Here is a 22365-nt window from a genome sequence, read left to right as displayed (position 1 = left end):
CTCCTCTTATTTGCTTGATTCCCTCTAGGGTCGGGAATTTCAATAGTTGGTGATATGTTGATGGTACGGCCTTCATCTCATGTCACCATGGTCTATCGAGAATTATGTTGTAGCCTATGTCACCGTCCACCACTTCAAATAAGATGGCCTTCATAACCCCATCGACATGCGTGGGCAGCCGGATCTCCCCTCTGGTTATCACACTTGCCAAGTTGAACCTGGCGAGAATATTTGTTGTCGGAATGATACTTCCGATTAATTTGGCTTGTTCCAATACTCTCCATTGAATGATGTTGGTTGAACTTCCTGGGTCAACCAAAACACGTTTAGTCGTGAAATCTAGAATATTAAGAGAAATTACTAGGGAGACGTTGTGCGATAGAAGAATTCCATCAGCGTCTTCTTTCATGAAGGTGATGTCGTCTTCAGTGACTTCCCAGAGTCTCTTGTCGTGGGTCACTGATACCTTTGTTTTCGGCTACCGAGAAAGTTACACCATTGATTTCATTCCCTCCGAAAATCATGTTGATAGCCAGCCGATGAGGGTCTTCCCCTATCTTCGAGGGTTCTGCGTTGTCCCGGTTGTGGCCGTAATTATTCTTGGCTAGGTCACTCAAGAGCTCTCTGATATGACCGTTCTGCAATGGTGTTTTCATCTCCTCGCACAGATGCCAGCAGTCCCCAGTTCTATGACCATGAGTTCCATGATATTCGCACCATAAGTTGGGATCCCTCTAGCTGGGATCGGATCTAATTGGCTTCGGGAATCGCGCTTCCTTGATGTTTCTCATTGCTGATACCAGCTCCACTACGCTGATGTTGAAATTATAATCTGGTAGCCTAGGATATAAGGAATACCGGGCCCCGAGTACCTCTTTTTCTTGAAGCGACTTATTGTTCTGGCTGTGGTCAGTTCTTCTATCGGGAACGAACCTATCCGAGGACCAGAACCCTTTGCTGTTGCATCTTTTGTCTCTCTCGTAAGGCAAGAATCAACCTTTAGAAGATCGCAGGTTTACATCAAAATCATCCTTGAACTTATGTCGGTTCTTATCTCGGTCCCGTCCCTTGGTTGATATCGGGAACCCAAGTTGATCATCCCATATCCTTATTTTTGATTCATAGCGGTTATAAACATCCGCCCATGTGGTAGCTTGGAACTCAAGCAGGTTTTCCTTCAATTTTCGGGAGGCGTCGGAGCTTCTAGGGTTCAAACCTTTAGTGAATATCTAAGCCTCATATTCATCTTGTACAAACGGTAGCAGCATCCTCTCTTTCTGGAATCTAATGATGAACTCCCGCAGTAATTCGAACTCACCCTGTGCGATCCTGAATATGTTCGCCTTCCGGGATTGAACCTTTCTAGCCATGGCATGGGCCTTTATGAATGAATCTGCAAGTATCTCAAAATAATCAATTGAATACTCGGGTAAATAGAATACCATGTCAAGGCCCCTTTCATGAGGGTTTCTCCGAACTTCTTCAGCAGAACTGACTCAATCTCATATTGAGCCAAGTCATTCCCTTTCACCACCATTGTATAAGTTGTGATGTGCTCCTGAGGATCTGAAGTCCCATCGTATTTTGGTATGTCTGGAACCTTGAACCGATTCAGAATCAATTCCGGTGTTGCGCTCGGCTTAAACAGTAACTGGTGTACTTCTTTGAATCTAGGCCCTTCAAAACTGGTGGTGCGCCCGGAATTTGATCCATTCGGGCGTGAAAATCCTTCGCATTATGATCCATCCGCTTGTTCATTTCTCTCATGAATCTCATGAGTTCGGTTTTGAAGGGGTCATTACTGTTGTCATTAGCGGATCTGCTACTAGTTCCCCCAGCTCCGTCGAAGCTGACTTCACCCTCGGAGTGTTATTATCAACTCTTTGTGCCGCTTGATTTGCAGGAGCGCCGAGAGGAACTAGATCTCTCCCGTTTTCATTGTTGGAAGCATTTGATAATGCCTGCTTTAGTTCCGCCATGACTTGGTCCTGCCTTGAGAGATGGCCCATGATGGACTTTTGCTGCTTTCTCAAGATCTTTACCGTTTTCGCAATGTGCTCGTCCTCCACATCATCGGGAGTTGTCTCCCGCACGTGTCGGCGATATTGTCTGCCATGGACCGGAGTTTCCACATCTCTCTCATTGCGGGTATCACTGATTGAATCCTCATGTTGAGGTAGATTTTGGTGTGCCTCAATGTTGTGTGCTATTTTTTCTAAGAAATAAAGAATCAAACGAGTTAGTAATATATGCAAGGATCAACTTAATTATGCAGTTGTCTAAGACCCGCGGTGGGGCGCCAAACTGTTTACCTGTAAAACGGTACAGTTGTATTCGTTATGTGGTTTATAGACAAGCAAACTGATTTAACCCAAAATAATAAGTAAATTAGATTAAAAATAAGACTTAGCGTTAAAACCAAAGGAAATGGCAGGCCTAGCTCCGGGAGCAATGCTTCCGAGGACAGAAATAAGAGCAATATCATATGGAAAGTAAAGTTGTATTGTTTAGCTTGAGAATAAAGTGTAGCATAAGTTTTTGCGAGATATTTCCTCTGTCTACAATGGTTGTTGAAGCTACTATTTATAGCTATACCTAGGAAACAAGATCCTAGGATCAAGCCCCTCTTAAATTACAATAAAAGGAGTCATTGATGAACATGAAACGACAGGTCATGAATGCCCAAATTCTCTGCAACGGCTGCCTATTTAATACTAGGCAATATTCTTCATTAAATATCATCTAGTGACAAACATTCAACTCGCTCCCGTAGATTGTGTTTCCGTCGGGGTTTATCTGGTGTCAACTGCCACAACTAGAAATTCGGCAAAAACTGACCAAGGTCGACCGACCAACTTTGGTCGATCAAAAAACCGGCCAAAAAACCGACCAAAGTTGGTCGGTTTTTCAAAATATTTTATTTTTAAATTTTGTTTTACAAAACCGACCAACTTTGGTCGGTTTTCTTTGGCGCAAAAATGCGGGAAACGATTTTTGAGTCCCGCAAAATTTATTTTTCAAGAAACCAACCAACTTTGGTCGGTTTTTCAATTAAAATAAATAAAAATTAATATTAAAAAAACCGACCAAAGTTGGTCGGTTAATTCGGTTGATAATTTTAAAAAACTGACCAACTTTGATCGGTTATTTTCATACGAAAATGCAATTAAAGTGTATAAATCAAATAAAAGACAGTCTTAAAATAAAATATACCAATGGTCTAGTGGTAGAATAGTATTCTGCCACAGTACAGACCCCGGTTCGATTCCCAGATAGTGAATCTTTTAATTACATAATTAAAATACCGACCAACTTTGGTCGGAAAAAAACCGACCAACTTTGGTCGGTTATTTTTGCAATATTTTTTTTTTTGAATTTAATTGACCGACCAAAGTTGGTCGATAATTTCTGACCAACTTTGGTCGGTATGCCTTTCCGACCCCTAAAATATCGTCCACACGTAAATGGTCGCGTTTTGGACGGTTATTGGCCATTACCGACCAAAGTTGGTCGGTTTTTATCGGATTTCTAGTAGTGTGCAGTTATTGTTCCCGGTCTTGGTTCTCACTCGATTTGTCTTCCATCTGTATCTGATTCCACATGCCACGCTATCATTCGATCATTTAATACGAAACGATTTTACCATATACAAAAGTATTATGTGGCCTTGTACATGCGCGAACGAACATATGCTTGTGTGACAAAGTTAGAAAGCTATTAAAGTGATAAGTTGCATGAAAATCATTTGTGTTCTTTGAATTCCTAATGATATTTTGACATTACTTGAATTTCCAAAGTAACTTTTGGTAAATGTTCGCATATATTAATATTAATGAATATGATGTTTGTGTTTATTTACCCGAAAAACGGATGGAGTTGAATTTGTATGTAGTTCTAAAGATATGTGGCGCAACTTAATACAAATTGTAAGTATAAATAGAAATATAAGTATGGATTGCAAAGAATGCAAAATAGATAAGGTTGTAAGGAAGATGAATTTTAGGACTAAACAAGTGGAATCAATTTAAGAAGCTTGAAAGAACAACTCTTTACTATGGGAGAATATAGTGTTTTGATTTCAATGTAAGCATAAAAAACTGGCCTTTACATAAATGATAACCATGCCCTTTATAGTAGAGGGATCTTGCTTTAAAAATAATTAAAAATACTCAGTGGGAGACCCACGATAAATTAGCTTTTCCATAATTCCTGTCAAGATTCTCTCCTCTAGTGGGATTGCAACGGCTTTTTTCTGTGAGCTCGATCTTGACTCGAGCTCTCGATCTTGGTTTGAGCTCGATTCTGACTCGAGCTCTCGATCTTGGCTCGAGCTCGATTCTGACTCTAGCTCTCGAATTGATTCGAGGTCAATGTTGGTCGGTCTCTGGATCATAAGCTTGATAACTTTACTTTGCATTCATAAAATAGGAATTCTTTTTAATTAAAAAATAATAAAATAATAAAATAAAATAAAAACTGAAAAAATTCCGAATTTGTTTTCTATAAATAGAAGAGAAATGTGTGGAGAGAGCGAGAGAGAAATAGAAGAAAAAAAGAGAGGGAATTGAGAGAATTTTGTTTTTTTCTTTTATGCTAAGGGAATTTCTACTCGTGTCATTCTTTCTTCGTCTCTTCTTTTCGAAACATCTAGCTATTCATCAACCAAAACCCAACAAAAATACTTCATAACATCTCTTTTTATACGCCAAAAAGTGAAGTCAATAGTCGAGGTCGAGGATTCCGTTGGAACTCCGTTCACTAGCTTTGATGTTCTTCTTCGCTTATGCTTGTTCGACGTTCGTTTGAGTTATTGTACCTGTTCTTGGAAACTCATTTAATTGAAAATTTTGCATTAAAGGTTTATTCTTTCCTCTATTCTTTTAATCTTATTTCATGTAATTTTATTTATTTGCCTTTAAACTTTATAAATAATAATATAAATTAGTCCTTAAATGCTATATACTTAATCATGTTTCTAGAAATATGGTATTCAAACTTGCTTTAAAGTTGGGAAGATTAGGACCCTAATAAGTTTGGGCTTCAATTGTTGGATTGTAGGGTATTGGTATATGACAGTTTATTTATTCAAATATCTAAAATCATACACTTCTTCTACAAGTAATTCCATAATTCATGACCTTACAATAATCTCAAATATATAGGAAGAATAATGAACACCGATAGAGTGCTTTAGGCACGCCTTTAATTAGTTTATCACAATTATGTATACGTTCGCGTGGCATAATTGTGATTTCCAAAAATAAAAACGAAGTATGTGTTAACTATGGCCAAAACAATCTTAATAATAAAATTTTATTAATTGTGTACACGTACGCGTGACAAAATTTTGGCCTAATAAACAAAACGGATTCACACACGTGATTCGTTTCAAAGATAATTTTATATTTTAATAATTAAAAGCGGATAGATAAAACATGAAAACCAATAAATCACAGTTTATCCAAAATTAATTCAAGCCAAGTTGTAGTCAATAAAGCGACCGTGCTGGAACCACGGGACTTGGGAAATGCCTTACACCTTTTCCCCGGTCAACAGAATTCTTTACCCAGACTTTATTTTTGCAAACCAATAATAGAAGAGTCAAATCTTCCTTTGAATAGGGATTCAAATAAAAGGTGACTTGGAACACCCAAAAAATCAATTCCAAGTGACGACTCTGTAAATAAAATAATACCTACTCAAATTTGTCACTCTAATTGGAAAAACTCTTTAACCCACAACAATCCATACACATATCTTTTGTGTGGTAAAAGGGGGTGTGACAAAAATAAAAGGAAAAGAGCCTTTGTTCCCGAAGATCCAAAATCGAAGAAGAGGACGGCTCATAAGCCGAACAAGAATGCCATTCCTTTGACCGTAGAATCAGTTCTCCGTCTAAGGGATGAAGATGAAGAAGAAAAAGAAGAAGAAGAAGAAGAAGAAGAAGAAGAATAAAATCATGGGTCCGCGCTGGCGGTCCGAACGAAGAGAACCACCGATGCCCCATCGGCAGCTAGATCAATGATGCTTCATGAGGCTCTACCTCGAACTGAGGGTATACCGGAGAAAGATTCGGACGGAGTCCATGAGTTGTCAGAGATCGAAGACGCATCCCATCGGAGCCAACCGATGGGGGATATGTCTGAAGGGTCCCCTCTTGAATCCCTTCGAACCGAAGAGAATGCTCCAAGTGATTCATTTGGGGCAGCAGCAATCGAAGACTCGCCTACCTTCCCTGCTTTTTCCGCAGGGGTGATTCGGGAAGCCCAAGATTTGGGGGCCCTCGATCTAGACAGGCCTCATGATGGAGAGGTCCTTTTCGTGATCTAATTACCGGTATCGAGGACGTTGCCGGTACTAGTGACAAATCGGATCTTTTTCACGAAGTGCAGCAGGCTTTGAATCAGGTAAGCCTTAAAATTATTTTGTTGGTACTGCCTTCATGTTTACTTTTCGTTTCTAACTTCGTTTATTAGTTCTTTGCAGGCAGCGACGGTTCATCGAGAAGTATGTTCTCAGTCCCAAAATGAGTTGTGTCAATACGAGGCCAACCTTCAACGGGTTACTGAGGAGAGGAACTCCCTAAAACTTCTCTTAGGGCAAAGGGAAGAGGAAATAAAAGACCTCCGAGCTGAGCTGGCCAAGGCTTACCGAGATCAAACCAATCTGTCTAAGCAGGTAATGATACTTTTAAAAGCCTATGGGCTTGATACTGGAACTATGGCTAATTTTTTGGTCTCACGGTTGCAGTAAAAATTTAAGATGATCGGGAAGCTTCGTGAGGAGGTCGATGTGATAAAAGCCGAGTCTTTGCAGTGGAAAGAAGGTATGGACCACTTTACTGTAGAGAAAGAAACAGCTCGAGCCAAGTTATCATCGGCCGAAACCCAACTTCAAAGAATGAAGGAAAAGGCCTGGTTCAAGCAAGAAGAATAGAGGAGATCAAGGATCGGTTGACCTCCGAACTTGCCAAGGCCAAATCTGATGCCGAAAAGGCGAAGGCCGATGTGGATGCACTCATGGCCGTCTATCGGGCCGATGCTGAAGCTGCCCAGATAGAGGCAAGAGAGGCAGCCGATACTGTCGACACTCGAGCTCATTAGGTCGTAGAACTTGCTAAATGTCGATCTCGGAGGGAGACCCTCAAGGAGATCCACGCTCGAGGTTTCGATCTTGCTGAAGAGATAAAAAAGGCCAAAGAACTCGAAGTTGATGTTGCAGCCTTGGCTTATGATGGTGACGATGACGATGATGATGGTAGTAAGAGCAGGTCCGAGAATGGGGGGGAGCCCGGTGGAGAAGATACCACTCCCGGTGATAACCTAGAAGCTTAGCCCTTAGTTTCTATGTTGCAATTAATCATGTAAACAATATTTGTATATATATACAAATATCTTTTTTTCTTTTACTGACTTGCTTCCGCTTTCTTGCTTTGTGAAGATTTCATTCATGCCTTGAGAATGTTTTCATTAGGATTTATGCAATTTCATCGAATTCGGACTTCGTAGCCTTTATGACCAAGTGAGTGTTCGCTCGAACTCGAAATAAAAGTAGCCTGTAGGCATAGTAGTCGAGTGAATATTTTGAACTCGAAGTTATGTAGCCCATAGGCATATTAGTTGAGTGAATGTTTCGAACTCGAAGTTATGTAGCCCGTAGGCGTAGTAGTTGAGTGAGTGTTTCGAACTTAAAGTTATGTAGCCCATAGGCGTAGTAGTCGAGTGAATGTTTCAAACTCGAAATAATATAGCCCGTAGGCGTAATGGTTGAGTGAGTGCTTGCTCGAACTCGAAATAAAAGTAGCCCGTAAGCTTAGTAGTCGAGTGAATGATTCGAACTCGAAATAATGTAGCCCATAGGCGTAATGGTCGAGTGAGTGCTTGCTCAAACTCGAAATAAAAGTAGCCCATAGGCTTCGTTGATTTTCGGTTGGCAGTCCCCGATTTAAGGGGTAGCGGTCGGCCCTTAAGCCTGTTTGCATAATAAATCTCGAAATAGAGGAAATTTTTATTGGATATAAGATGTGGGTAAAGAAGAAAGTTTTCTTTGTAAGTCATTATACATGTGTTCATGTTTTGTCTTAGGGCTCAGGCCAACTACATAAGCATGGTTCGTTTTGACCATTTGGCTCTTACAATTTTTCCTATCGGAACCCTGTTGTTTATGAAGTAACTTTCTTGCATCGAGCTTGATATGTTTGAGGGGTAATGCCCCCCAGTATTCGAGGTCGATTGTAAGCAAGCCTGTGATACTATTGAATTGTTCTAAGTTAGCACGATTAATGGTTGCCTCATTAAAAACCTTGCCGAAAAACCCATTTGGGATAAAACCGATCTAAGGGAAAAAGAGTGCAACGTGTGCTTTTAGACCTAAGGCTTCGTATTGAAGGATCCATCTTAGCACCTGATCGGACTTCTGCAGGGGTTAGTTTTGAAATGTAAACGAATATGGGAGGGTCGTACCTTAGCAGTAGTATCGTTTTAGATGCGACACATTCCAATTGCTTGATAATTGTTTTCCATTTATAATGCCGAGCTTGTATGATCCCTTTTCGACGTTTTCGAGAACCTGATATGGTCATTCCCAGTTCGGTCCTAGTTTTCCTTCGTTTGCATTTCAGGTATTGAGGGTGACTTTCCTTAGCACTAAGTCCCTGGGCTTAAAATGGCGGAGCTTGGTTCTTCGATTATAGTATCTTTCGATTCGTTGCTTTTGGGCGGCCAATTGGACGAGAGCAGCTTCTCGTTTTTCGTCCGATAATTCGTGGCTAGTGTTCATAGCCTCGTTATTTGATTCTTCTGCTGCGTATCGAAATCTTGTACTGGGTTCGCCGACTTAGACTGGTATCAAGGCTTCGGAGCCATATACTAAGGAGAACGGGGTTGCCCTCGTACTAGATTTTGATGTTGTTTGATATGCCCAAAGGACTTTGGGTAGGATTTCTCTCCATTTTCCTTTAGCATCGTTCAGCCTCTTCTTTAGGTTTTGAATGATAGTTTTGTTTGTTGATTCAGCCTGTCCGTTCCCACTTGGGTGATACGGTGTTGATAATATCCTTCTTATTTTGTGGTCTTCAAAGAATTTCGTCACTTTGCTGCCAACAAATTATTTCTCATTGTCACACAATATTTCGACGGGTATCCCGAATCGACATACGATATGATCCCAAAGAAAGTTTATAACCTCTTTCTCTCTTACTTTCTCAAACGCCTGTGCTTAACCCATTTAGAGAAATAGTGAGTCATAAATAAAATGAATTTAGCTTTACATGGGTTCGATGGAAGAGGGCGGACGATATCCATTCCCCATTTCATGAATGGCCATGGGGATAGGACTGAATAAAGTTGCTCTCCGGGTTGATGGATCATTGGTGCAAACCTTTGACATTTGTCACATTTTCGAACAAATTCCTTTGCATCTTTTCCCATATCGATCCAATAATACCCTACCCTAATTATTTTTTGGACTAATGAATCGGCACCGGAGTGATTCCCACAAATACCCTCGTGTACTTCACGTAGGATGTAATCGGTATCTCCCGGACCTAAGCACACTGCCAATGGTCCATCGAATGTCCTTCGGTATAGCGTTCCATCCGAAGCCAACGTGAATCGAGCAGCTTTGGTTCATAGAGCCCTTGAATCTTTAGGGTCCGATGGGAGCTTTCTGTTCTTTAAATATCCAATATACTTATATCTCCAATCCCAGGTTAAGCTCGTAGAATTTATCTCGGCATGACCTTCTTCGATCACGGATATCGAGAGTTGAACGACAATCCCCGAGCTTAACTCACCTTACTCGACCGATGATCCCAAGTTCACAAGTGCATCAGCCTCGCTGTTTTGCTCTCGTGGAACATGCTGTAAAGTCCATTGTTTAAAATAGTGCAAAGTGACATGTAGTTTGTCCAAATACCTTTGCATTCTATCTTCTCGAACTTTGAAGGTTTTGTTTACTTGATTTACCACCAGCAAAGAGTCACACTTGGCTTCAATGACTTCTACTCCCAAGATTTTAGCTAGCTCGAGACCTGCAATCATGGCCTCATACTCGGCCTCGTTGTTAGTCAACCTGGTAGTTTTGATAGATTGCCTAATAGTGTTACACGTGGGTGGCTTTAAAACTATACGTACCCCTTCACGTTCGAAGCCCCATCCGTAAAAAGGGTCCATACCCCCGATGACGTACCCGATTTCAATAAGAGTTCTTTTTCGACTTCGAGTACGAGGGTTGGCGTGAAATCGACCACGAAGTCTGCTAAAATTTGAGACTTGATGGCCGTACGGGGTTGATATTCGATATCGTACCCACTGAGTTCGACGGCCCATTTGGCCAATCAGCCTGATAGTTTGGGCTTGTGCAAAATATTACGAAGCGGGTAAGTGGTTAATACGCATATGGGGTGACATTGAAAGTATGGTCTTAACTTTCTATAGGCGCTTATTAGTGCCAGTGCCAATTTTTCTAGGTGTGGATATCTAGTTTCTGCTTCTCCTAAAGTCTGACTTATATAATAAATGGGAAATTGCGTACCTTGCTCTTCTCGAACTAGGACACCGCTTACTGCGATTTCCGATACTGCCAAGTACAAGCAAAGTTTTTCGTCTGTTTTTGGAGTATGAAGTAGTGTTGGGCTCGATAGATATCGTTTTAGTTCTTCTAGTGCCTGTTGGCATTCCGGGTCCAAGCGAAATCGTTTTTTTTTAGTAGAGAGAAATATTTGTGACTTCGATCTGATGATCTCGAAATGAATCGGCCTAAAGCTGCAATCCATCCCGTTAGCCTCTGTACAGCTTTCACGCTGTCCACAGTGGTGATGTCTTCGATAGCCTTGATTTTATCGGGGCTAATCTCGATTCCCCGATTTGACACCATGAAGTCGAGGAACTTGCCTGAACCGAACCTGAAAGCACATTTTTCGGGGTTGAGCTTCATGTTGTATTTCCTCAAAATCTAGAACGTTTCCTGTAAATGGGTCAAATGGTCATTTGCGCGCAGGTACTTAACTAGCATTTCATTAATATAAACTTCCATTGATTTACCTATTTTTTCTTCAAAATTTTTATTTACTAGGCGTTGGTAAGTAGCCCCTGCATTTTTTAGCCCGAAGGGCATCACATTATAACAATATGTTCTATATTTGGTGACAAATGAAGTCTTTTCCTGGTCCTCTAGGTTCATCTGGATTTGATTATACCCGGAATAGGCATCGAGAAAAGCGAGGATCTCGTGGTCGGCCGTGGCATCGATCATGCGATCGATGTTGAGCAGCGTAAAGGAGTCTTTAAGGCATGCTTTGTTTAAATCCTTATAATCCACACACACTCTACGTTTGTTCCCTCTTTTAGGCACTACAACTACATTGGCTAACCATTCGAGATATTTCACCTCCCGAATGGATCCTATCTTGAGAAGTTTGGTTACCTCATCGTTTATGAATGCGTACTTTACCTCGGACTGGGGTCTTCTCTTTTGCTTCACCGGTATGAAACTAGGGCCCAAGCTTAGACAATGCGTCATTATGTCCGGTGGGATCCCTGTTATATCTAAATGGGACCAGGCAAAGCAATCAATGTTATCGATAAGAAATTAAATAAGTTTCTTCCTGAGTTCGGGGCTCAACCTCGTTCCTAGGTATACCTTCCGTTCGGGCCAGTGCTCGATTAGTGTGACTTGCTCCAGTTCCTCAATCATTGATTTGGTGGCATCGAAGTCATCGGGAATCACGAAGGATCGAGGTATCCTCTGATCATCATCTTCTTCGATCCCCTGGTTATCAGGTTGGGTCAAAGCCGATGTCTGTGACTGCTATTTGGTATCTCGTTCCCCTTCCGAGCCCGATCCCTTTACTGGCGAAGGCGAGGATATTGGTTTCACTTCCTCGATGACAAACATTTCTCTTGCTGCTAGTTGTTCTCCATACATTGTTTTGACTCCTCTCGATGTTGGGAATTTGAGGACCTGGTGTAGGGTCGAATGTACAGCTCTCATGTTGTGGATCCATGGCATTTCGATCACGTGGAACTTCGTTTCCTGGATGGTTCTGGCCATGTCTATTGGTAGAATTATCTCGCCTTTGGTGGTTTCACATGCCATATTGAATCCGTTTAGAACCAGGGTTGCGGGTACGATCTGGTCTTGCAGGCCGAGCTGTTCTACGACCTTCAATCTGATGATGTTGGTCGAGCTACCTGGATCAATTAACACACGCTTAACTTTAGTTTTATTCATGAGTACGGATATTACCAGTGCATCGTTATAAGATTGTATGACTCCTTCTGCATCTTCATCATTGAAGGACAAAGTTCCTATGGGTGTGTAATCTTGAGTTCGAGATAGCTTTTCTCTCACATTCGATGTCTTAGTACGTTTAAGCACTGGTCCCTAAGGGGTATCGGCGCCGTCGATGATCATGTGAATGACGTGTTGCGGCTCTTCTTGTTCGTTTTGCTTGCCAAAATCCCTGTTTTTAAAATGGTTCTTCGCCCTATCGCTTAAAAATTCTCGAAGGTGCCCTTTGTTGAATAACCGTGCCACTTCCTCTCTTAGTTGACTGCAATCTTCCGTTCTGTGGCCATGGGTGCCATGACATTCGCACATTTGATTGGGATTCCTCTGGGCAGGATCGGTCTGCATGGGTCGAGGCCATTTAGTGTCTTTGATGCGTCCAATAGCCGAAACGATGGCGGATGCATCAATGCTGAAGTTATATTCCGATAACCGAGGTACTTCCTTAGATCCGGCAGGCCTATCGAACCTACTTCTGTTCATGAGCCCCCGGGACCCTTGACCTCGATCACTTCTTTTGTTATTTTACCCGAGGTTATGTCTCGATTCACTGACTCTGTGGCTTCCGTTGTACGGTTGGTATCGATCCCCGATCGGACCTCGTTCTCAATTAGTATCCCTTCGAACAACGGGTTCAGACCCCAATTCATCATCTTCGACCCTAATTTTTGATTGATACCGATTGTGCACGTTGGCCCACGTGATGGCTGGGTATTCAATCAGGTTATGCTTTAACCACCGTGAAGCCGTCAAACTTCGTTCGTTCAAACCTTGAGTGAAAGCCTGAATATCCCAATCGTCTGTGACTGGTGGCAAGTCCATTCATTCCATTTGAAAACGAGATACGAACTCCCTCAGCATCTCGTTATCCTTTTGTCTTACCTTGAAGAGGTCCGATTTCCTTGTCGCGACTTTTATGGCGCCGGCATGTGCTTTCATAAAAGAATCTGCTAATATGGCGAACGAGTCTATGAAATTTGGTGGTAGGTTGTGATACCAAATCATTGCCCCCTTCGAGAGGGTCTCTCCGAATGTTTTTAACAACACAGATTCGATTTCATCGTCTTCTAAATCATTGCCCTTTATAGCACACGTGTAAGAAGTGACGTGCTCATTAGGATCGGTCGTTCCGTTATATTTGGGAATCTCGGGCATACAAAATTTTTGGGGGATAGGTTTCGGGGCTTCGCTCGAGGGAAAAGGTTTTTGCACGAATATTTTCGAATCCAACCCTTTTATCATTGGTGGAGCTCCCGGGATCTAATCGACCCTAGAGTTATAAGTTTCTACTTTTTATCATTGGCTTCGACTCGCTTTGTGAGTTCCTCGAGGAATTTAGCAATTTCGGGAGTAGTCCCCGATTCTTGCTCATTTGACTTCACTATGGCTGGCTCCGTTCTATGGGTGATTTCTCGAGGTGGATTGGGCTCTGGCCTACTTTGTAGCTGGGTTTGGCTCTGCAACTGAGCTATTGCTGCCTGTTGGGCTTGCAACATTTCGAAAATCATACGCAAGCTAACGCCGTTTTCCTCGACGTTATGGGTATCTCGAGCTGCAGACCGAGTGCCATCATGGATGCTATTCTCGGGTTCAGCATGGAGGTTCGCCTCAATGGCTACATGCGAATTGATATCTATTGGCACTGATTCGAGCTCCAACGGCGCTTATAAGTAGCCTTTCGGTACTGGGTGTCAAGTTATTGTTCTCGTCTTGAAGACCGGCTCCGTTGTCGATTGGTGAAGCCATTTGATTGGTAGTTAGTCGTTGCTAATCCGAAATCCAAGATATTTTCGGAACCGAGCGCAAAACACAACGGTGTGTTTCTTTAGATTCGTATCAAATAACCAATATTATCCTTAGCCTCACGGTGGGCGCCAAACTGTTTACCCGAAAAACGGATGGAGTTGAATTTATACGTAGTTCTAAGGATATGTGGCGCAACTTAATACAAACTGTAAGGATAAATAGAAATATAAGTATGGATTGCAAAGAATGCAAAATAGATAAGGTTGTAAGAAAGATGAATTTTAGGACTAAACAAGTGGAATCAATTTAAGAAGTTTGAAAGAATAACTCTTTACTATGGGAGAATATAGTGTTTTGATTACAATGTAAGCATAAAAACTGGCATTTACAGAAATGATAACCATGCCCTTTATAGTAGAGGGATCTTGCTTTAAACATAATTAAAAATACTCAGTGGAAGACCCACGATAAATTAGCTTTTTCACAGTTCCTGCCAAGATTCTCTCCTCTAGTGGGATTGCAACGGCTTTTGTCTGTGAGCTCGATCTTGACTCGAGCTCTCGATCTTGGTTTGAGCTCGATTCTGACTCGAGCTCTCGAATTGATTCGGGGTCAATGTTTGTCGGTCTCTGGATCATAAGCTTGATAGCTTTACTTTGCATCATAATTCGATTTGGATCCGAGCTTGATAATGATATCGAACTCGGCATTGATCGGCCCCTCGGATTCGAAGCTTGTTTGTACCATCTTCGGAACCCATCTCGAGGTCTCACTTCGATCGATTATCTTTCGAACTCGATCAGACGTACGAAGACCGAAATCTATTTCGACCATATACAGTGTTCAAATAAAAAATTTATGCTAAACGAGTAATTCAAATGTCTTAAAGCCTTACGTTAGCTTGAAGCCGGACCTCTTTGTATTGTACTATGATAGGTCTCAAACGTTCTGCTATTTTATATCTTTATCGGAGTCTTGTTGTATCCTCCCCACCTCTTTATGCTTTTATAATTTGCTAATCGTATTATTGTACGCTTATGCTTTAAAATGAAACTCATCAACTTTTGAATATTATTATGATTATAGGTGAATAACATGTTTCCTTCGCCAATTTTTGCCACATTTAGAGGCGATCTATGAGACTTATTTGGTATTATTATGCTCACTCTTCTTATCTCGTGACTTTAATATATTACAATTATGCTATTATATGAAAAAAGTATTTACAACCATTGAATCACGTAACTTGCCGTGTGGACAACTTTGTTTATGACGACGCTTATGACGGGACAATTACGTTATTTGGTATGTTATTAACAACAATAATGGTTTGAATAACCATCATTGAATATCTATTTTAATTTCTATGCCTGCAGGGAATATGCAAGGATTGAACGACGGTTCTAAAAAACAAATTGACGGATATTTTTGGCAATAGAATAATTTTCTATTAATTTTAAAACAATATTGAATCTCAATATTATCCTCTGAAGACGTAATCAAACCATCATACATTGGGATTATTAAATTTAAAAAAAACGTAATTGAGCTTTTAATGATATGGGATACCATTATAAAATGTCATATCTTTGTCTTAGTTCATTCAATAATATTGATCTGGGCACTAGATCTATTCCAGCTAACAAATCTGTGTATTATCCTTAAGTATTCATCAACAATGATTCAGAATTAATGTACTAAAGATTAGACCGAAAGGAAACATAGAACTACTTCAATGATGAAAAAAATAAAGAAGAGACAGTAGAGGTGAAGGACACATCAAAAGGACGATAAAGCTCTCAGCTGGGACGGACGATAAAGCTCATCTGATCCAATATAGAGAGTAACAACTGGAGTAGGAAATAAAATGGTATAAACAGGAATTAAGTGGACGTTATTCTAAAAATTAGTCCAGACAATATATATATATATATATATATATATATATATATATATATATATATATATATATATATATATGTCTCAATTGATCATAGTCTTATGTTCCAGTCTATGAGTTATGTCAAAATCTACATGGACGAAAGCACGCTCGACTTCAACAAGTTGCTCCAGTTTTTCCTGCAGTGTTTCACCAATATTATGTGCCTGGTTCAGGAACATGTCCTCTGGCAGCACTATATCAACCTCCACAAAATATTGTGTGCCAAAGTTATATGCTCTAACAGTATCAATGTGTTTGATCCTTTCATGGTGATTCCATATAAGATATGTTAACTTTGCTAGAAATTCGGGTGGAGCTGTTCTTCCAATAAGTGACCACACATTTTCCATCACTGTCTTTGCCCATGTGCTCATTGTGTAAAGTGCTATCTGAAACACACAACAGAGACTAATAAGATTAATTAATAAAGATATGCTACTTTATTCTTCAAAATGCTAATTAATTGCTTAAACTAAACAAATACTACTACTTTAAAAAGCTGTTGCAGTAACAAAGGATGATCAGTTCTCCATAGGAAATGCAAAAACATCTCAATTGCAACAACAGACAAGGTATACAAATAAAAGAACTATGTGGTGTTATTCTGAACTCACAATTATAGCTCCAGTAGGATCAATCCACCAGTAGAAATGGATGGCTAAGACTGCTGCCATTAATCCGATTGAGTTGGTAATGACATCAAAGAAATGATCTTGAGCATAGGCCCTTACAATTTCATTTTTGAATCTTCGGCAGTAGATCAGAAGCATAAACTTGACCACAGTGACAGAAACCATTATTCCTATCATCCATTTTTCCTTCTCAGGGTCCATATCAGGACGAGACTAATAATTAAAGCATAGAACCAGAAAAACAAATTGAGGTTAAGTGTAAAGCATATTACAATATTTCACTAGTGAAATTGCGGTAAATTAGAGTTCAGTCCTTCAATAAGAAATGTATCATGTGGGACTAATCTTTATTAATCTGTGCTTCATATGTAGTATCAAAACTAGTTGTTTTCAGTTAGAGCACAAACGACTAGTTCATCTTTATACATGGATTAGAGGGCATATCTTGTGTTACTGCAACTTTCTTTTAGTAGCAATTCAGCTTCTATTTTAGGTCTTTTGTCGCATTGTACGACATATTTCATTTATCAGACAAGCTAGTGGTAATATTCAACAATATAAATTGTCCATCAATTTTAAGAAAGGGATTACTTAGGGCAAAGGACTACCGTAAACTCTACTACAAAATAACTTAAAATCAACTATAGAAGTACAAAATCCGGAGAGAACTCTAGGCTGCTGATATTTAGGGGAAGAAGGAAATACGAATATTGTTAAGAGTCCCACACTGATTGAGGGCATAAGCTGTAGTCTCTTTATATGGCCCTAGAAGATCCTCATCTCACCCGAGTAAACTTTTGTAATGCATGCACATATTGCGAAATCACTTGAGCAAAGCTGTTGAGTTAGGTCCAAAATTCATTTTGCCTAACATGGATTATTAAAAGACCAGTAAGGATATTGTGCTCTCAAAGTATATTTGAGGAAACGTTCTTCATCAATTTGACATTATTTTTAGAAGTCACAATACTCAACCTTGTACCAGCTCACACATGACACATCCATCTCATGACACAGCTGAAGAGAACCAAGTTACATACCTTAGTTATGAGTTCTTTACCAGACTCGAACAATATTTGTAATCCTAGGGTCGCCATTACGGATGCAAAAACAACTATACCCTGAAAATATTGCAGCAGATCATTTCAAACAATAAACCATATTAATGTAAAAAATATTGCACACAAGCAAGATATTCTGGTTTACGTGCTACCCTTTAAGCTGTTAATTCTTGAGGAAACTGTCAGAAGGCACAAAGGTATTATCCAGATATATAAACATAAATTGGTGATCAGACATCTTTTCTTATTCTTTATAGGGAGCTAAAGGAATATGTTTTTTCTTCTTTTTACTCTAATTTCGGAGAAATACCCTGAAACAAGGGTGTTCCTTGGAAGAAAAAACAGTAGAAGACTCACCACTGGCTGCATTCTCTTCTTTCCAATTGGATAGCGGTACTGGTTTGGCGTTTTCATTGCATGAGAAGTGAACCACAGAATAAATCCAGATAAGAGGTCTAATAGCGAGTCTAAGGTCGATGAAATTACAGCCAGCGATCTGCTGTCAATAGAAGCGTAGACTTTAGCAATGAAAAGAACCATATTTGCTATGTTTGACGCATGAATAGCCATTCGTTCGCTCTTAGCATGTTGCTTCATTTCATCCTGGCATTAATAATCATTGGTAGACAGGAAAAACAACATTATTTGTTGATTCTTATTACGAATATTAACAGAGATCAAGATTCAAGAAACCTAAGAATCTGACTGAAAGTCCTAATATACACTCGGGTTAACATGGAAAAACATTGTAGTTATTGAAGAGGCAGAGATTGATCAAGAAATCACCTTCTCCAAGAAGAAAAAGAACATAAACACAAGTAGTCTTATCTGATCCAGAGACACATGAATTTCTGAACACTAAAGGTGATTGTTTCGGTTGAAGGTGGAAATAGTGCAACAAAGAACAGAAATAACCACATTCATTAGTTGTGGCAAGTGAGGAAAAGACCAACCTCAGTTAGATTTCCAGGTAAATAACCACATTCATTAATTGTGTCCATCTCATTGAATCCTTCAAGCAGCCTTTCTTGCTTTTTGTAGTATTCAGCAACTTTTTTCTGATTCCCTATATATGATTACAGAGATTCCATGAAGCAGTCAGGTTAGATTAAAAAACAAAGTGAAAACTTTAATTGCCTAAAACAATGAATTTGGTTATCTGAAACCACCTACTTTAAGCATTATTCTTAAGGGTATGATAGCTTATATTAGCTTATAACACATTACTCTTGAATTATGTCCATTCCAAATAAGAGAGCCAATTTCAGTCCAAGAAAGATAAGTTTTTGAACTATTAGCTTCAGCAATCAAAGCATTTGGTAAGGGAACATTTACAAGTAAATAAGAGCAAATTTTGGTCCAACAAAGATGGATTTTGTTGCCTGCTTTGCAGATCACCCTTACAGATTATCAAGTGAACTTTTGTTCCTTAGCTGAAAATAAGTAACAACTTCAGTCTACCATTCCATCTATCATATCAGTCGAGTCGGCCCAATAACTTCTTATCTATAGATAACTCAAGAGAAAACTTATGTTCTCGCGGATGGAGAGGGATTCGAACCCCCGGTATTCTATAAATACTTCGGTTATCAAGACCGACTCTTTCAACCACTCAGACATCCACCCTATCCATCCGCGCGCTGACAGGTGGTCCTCAACCTGGTAGTTAAATTATCGGCGCCTTCTTAACTTTTAAGTGAGTAAATATGAAAGAAAAATCTAGAGCTGTAGAGAAAAATCAAACAGGACTAATAACCGCAGACTAAATAGAACACCCAAAACTCTTTAATATCTGGAACACCGTAGTTTTATATGCCAAAGGGAAGCAAATGTGACTAATTTCTTTTATAAGTTTACCTTCTCAACCAAAAAAAAAACACTTTTACAAGAATGAGATCAAGTATATGATTTGAAGTTACTTCAAATAAAACAATCTTAGGGGTCGCTTGGTAGGAGGTATAAAAATAGTGTTGAATAAGGTGCATCAGTAGTGCTGGATTAGTTATGCCGGCATTATACTGAGATTATTTCTTATCCACTGTTTAGTTTGGTATATTAAAGCATTGCATAATTTCTTAAAAAATTGATTGTTTACAAATATACCCTCTAGAAAAATATGGTGAAAAATATTTGGAATAGGTTTTGAGGGATTTGAGGGGTAGTTATGTCTTTAACCATGTTTATACAAGTATTAAAAACTTTTGCATTGCTAATACCATAGTTTGCTATGTTTTAGTTATACATAATATAATGCTAAATGGGATGTATAACTAATACAAAAAATGTACCAAACAAGGGATTAGTAAGGGGTATTATCACTTTTAGCCCGCGCTAGAAACTATTTACATCTGGTAGCCGGAAGTGTATAAAATTTGCATAATTTTTGTATATAACATACAAAATGTATATATATACAAAATACAAAATGTATATATATACAAAAAAATATACAAATTTTATACATTTTTTCGTCTATTATTTTTACATCGCCTATACATTGTCATTTTTCCAATTAGTAATGCACAAAGTTAATGCCTGCATTATTTTTTTTAATATCCCCTACCAAACGACCCTTAGTATGAAAAATCAGTAATACAAGCTTCACAATTGCATCCCACACAATTGTTCTTGGAGACTCGGAGTATTTAAATTTTTGAGATTTTCTATTTACTAAATGTTTTAGATTCAACTTTTCAAAATTCTTCTTTGCCAAGCAATTCTCTTTTCAATGATTCAAAATCGTAACTCTGTGCTTGTCCCACATAATTAAAGAAAGTAAAGGATTTGGATATACAACCATCTACCCGTTTTTCTCTTCCATTAATTGGAAGATGTAAATAAACAATAAGGCGCTAATATTTGACCATTTCCCCTCTTAAACCAATTAAAATTGCTAGAGCGGAAGAAGGAAAATTAACAAAATAATAAAAGAAAAATCTGACCAGGAACTTTGAACTTTTAGGACAAAATGAAGTCGCGACATGGCCCATGAGCTTTTACATATCGGTGTTTGAATTATAAAGTTGCCAGTTTATTTAGCAAGTTTGATCCCTTTGAAGTGCCCATCATATCTAATCGATTCAAAACTTTGTTAATAAGATCTCCTGAGCACATTAGGATATTCTGCTCCACTACAATGCTACAGACAAGAATTGAAACTTGAAGTAAAGTACTATTAGAAACAAGATTGTAATTTCACTTTTCAGGCTTCAACTCGCCGAAAATATCCAACTCCGATATTCTATATTCAGAAACTAAAGAACTACTTTTTTTGGTAATGCTAATGAACCACTTGAAAGGCGATAGTATTAACTAACAATAAGTTAGGTAATAGTCATGACTTATGATCAGAAATAGTAGTTAGATATTATAATAATAACACTAGAATACTCTAAGGTTACAAACTAAAAGGTCAAAGGGAAACCGAACGAGTTTCAAAGGCTTCAGACATAGTAAACAAAAATAACAAACACTAAAATAAATGTAAAAGGATACATCTTTGTATACGGTAACTCTTTAGCTTTAAATTTTCAAATAATGGCAAGTACTTAATTGTAGTTAGGATCAAATTAACTAGTAATTTTAAATTTACATATTTAGAAATTACATAAAAACTACTACTGTATAAATTACCATAGTTAATATTCCAAAATAAGTATTTAGAAAACATTTGTAAAAAATGTGGTTAAAGAAAATATTATGTGACACCCCAAATAATAATAGATTAACATGGAACATAGGCACTAGTATAATATATGCAAAAATATTTATTTTTTTTCTTAAATCCAACATGTCATTACAGGAGTAGTTGAAAAGAAAATTAGGCTAATGCATGAGCTGAGGAATTACTGAAAGCTCGTAGGAGACGGAGGAAACTGAAAGATTGATGATCAGAGGAGCGGAGTTGGGGAAGATGGAAGTCAGTTGTGTTGAGCTTCCATGTCGGCCCCAGAGACATGGAGTGATCAACCACCGCCTGAGCAGCGGGAGACAGCAACTCCGTCCTAAAACTGTCGTCCAGTGTGACACTCTCATTACTGCGACTGATTTCCATGTTTAGATGAGTAGCTGCTGGTTAATTATGAACTTCGTTGGAACTTTGAATACTGTTTATACTAGAATAGTTATTAGGAATACGGCGTGAATATGGACAATGGGAATGCAAAGGATTCCGTACCACTCACCCACCGTCCGTCCAATCAAGAAACCACGCACACTAGCTTACGTTAGTACTTATACTACTATACTGTCATATTTGTATTTAAAATCTTATAAGACCCCAAGTACAACCTAAAACACACGTCCTACAGGCCTACCCCACGCACCCCCACCCCCAATGTTTCATTCGGTAAAATGATCTAAACCAAACTTCTCCCGGGCCAAAAATACCGTTTATCCTTAAAATTGGATAACAATTAAATTTATAATGTGATTTTAAGAACACGTGATTTCACCTAATACCAATTGATAAATGTGAAGATTAATAACAGAAATGAACTATAAAGTAAAGTGAACCTGTGTTGAAACGGAATTCAACCCTCGAGCTAGGGTGCCCTCGAACTGATTGACACCAAAACAGTTAAAAATAAAGCAAGCCAATGAACAAGAGAGTATAAGCTAAAGAGAGATCGTTATATTGACTTTTTTATGCGAGAACAATATATCCCTTACAAATGGTTAATGCTCCCTTTTATAT

The 22365-nt window shown here is 39.0% G+C and overlaps 1 protein-coding gene and 1 non-coding gene across 5 annotated transcripts; both read right to left on the bottom strand.

The window, feature by feature from the left end:
- Positions 1–15775: 15775 nt before the first annotated feature.
- On the bottom strand, positions 15776–21874 carry LOC104093228 (metal tolerance protein 9-like). 4 transcript variants are annotated; one of them, XM_070177285.1, is made up of 6 exons: positions 21519–21874; positions 18623–18735; positions 18027–18272; positions 17649–17729; positions 16591–16821; positions 15776–16365 (listed from the first exon to the last, which is right to left on the bottom strand). In XM_070177285.1, exons 1-6 carry the CDS (start codon positions 21721–21723, stop codon positions 16018–16020), a joined length of 1224 nt encoding a protein of 407 aa, XP_070033386.1. In that variant the 5' UTR covers positions 21724–21874; the 3' UTR covers positions 15776–16017. The 4 variants fall into 4 exon arrangements, with proteins under 4 accessions (XP_070033386.1, XP_070033387.1, XP_070033388.1 ...); XM_070177286.1 differs by lacking the exon at positions 21519–21874 and adding an exon at positions 20612–20974; XM_070177287.1 differs by lacking the exon at positions 21519–21874 and adding an exon at positions 19005–20588.
- On the bottom strand, positions 19210–19295 carry TRNAS-UGA (transfer RNA serine (anticodon UGA)). The gene has a single exon. It is a non-coding gene; the product is annotated as a tRNA-Ser (tRNA).
- Positions 21875–22365: the final 491 nt, after the last annotated feature.

Source organism: Nicotiana tomentosiformis, chromosome 6, assembly GCF_000390325.3.
Source record: "Nicotiana tomentosiformis chromosome 6, ASM39032v3, whole genome shotgun sequence".
NCBI classification, from domain to species: Eukaryota; Viridiplantae; Streptophyta; class Magnoliopsida; order Solanales; family Solanaceae; genus Nicotiana; species Nicotiana tomentosiformis.
Note: the sequence above shows the minus strand (reverse complement) of the source record. Positions and strands in the feature narration are given on the sequence as shown.

Bases quoted from the DNA above. Each gene is read 5' to 3' on its own strand.
- LOC104093228 (XM_070177285.1), bottom strand. From the start codon at position 21,723: ATGGAAATCAGTCGCAGTAATGAGAGTGTCACACTGGACGACAGTTTT. The intron at 16,822-17,648 runs GTATGTAACTTG...TTTAATTATTAG, and splicing joins GTAAAGAACTCATAACTAAG to TCTCGTCCTGATATGGACCC. The intron at 16,366-16,590 runs GTGAGTTCAGAA...TGTGTGTTTCAG, and splicing joins ATCCTACTGGAGCTATAATT to ATAGCACTTTACACAATGAG.